Here is a 417-nt window from a genome sequence, read left to right on the forward strand (position 1 = left end):
CGGGGCGCGCTGGAGGAGGAGGAGGCGGCGGTGGCGGCGGAGGAGGAGGGAGGCGGGAGCCAGCCGCCGGCCGCGCCGCCGCCGACGCCCCACAAGAAGATGAAGAAGCGGAAGGAGCTGAACGCTCTCATCGGCCTGGCCGCCGACGGCCGCAGGAAGAAACCGGCCAAGAAGGGCTCGGGCCACCGGCTGCTGCGCACCGAGCCGCCCGCCTCCGACTCCGAGTCCAGCTCCGAGGAGGACGAGTTCGCCGTGGCCGGGGCGCGGGGTCGCTGCGGCAAGTGAGTCCCCGGGGGGCGGCGGGGCGAACCCGCGTCTTTCCCAGCTTCGCGGAGGACGCGCCTGGGCCTTTAAGGCCGGAGAGGGGCGGCCCGGCGCCGCCCAATGGGAGCGCGTCTTGCTGGGAGGTGGAGGGGG

At 75.3% G+C, this 417-nt stretch overlaps 1 protein-coding gene across 1 annotated transcript in view; it reads left to right on the forward strand.

Annotated features, from left to right (window-relative positions):
* Positions 1–6: 6 nt before the first annotated feature.
* Positions 7–417, forward strand: part of EFCAB14 (EF-hand calcium binding domain 14) — an 18033-nt gene continuing 17622 nt past the window's right edge. Inside the window, exon 1 of the mRNA XM_014939340.1 lies at positions 7–281. Coding sequence (XP_014794826.1) covers positions 100–281 — 182 coding nt within the window. The 5' untranslated portion in view covers positions 7–99. The remainder of the gene's footprint in view (positions 282–417) is intronic.

This window comes from Calidris pugnax, unplaced genomic scaffold, assembly GCF_001431845.1.
Source record: "Calidris pugnax isolate Ruff unplaced genomic scaffold, ASM143184v1 scaffold18, whole genome shotgun sequence".
Taxonomy (NCBI): Eukaryota; Metazoa; Chordata; class Aves; order Charadriiformes; family Scolopacidae; genus Calidris; species Calidris pugnax.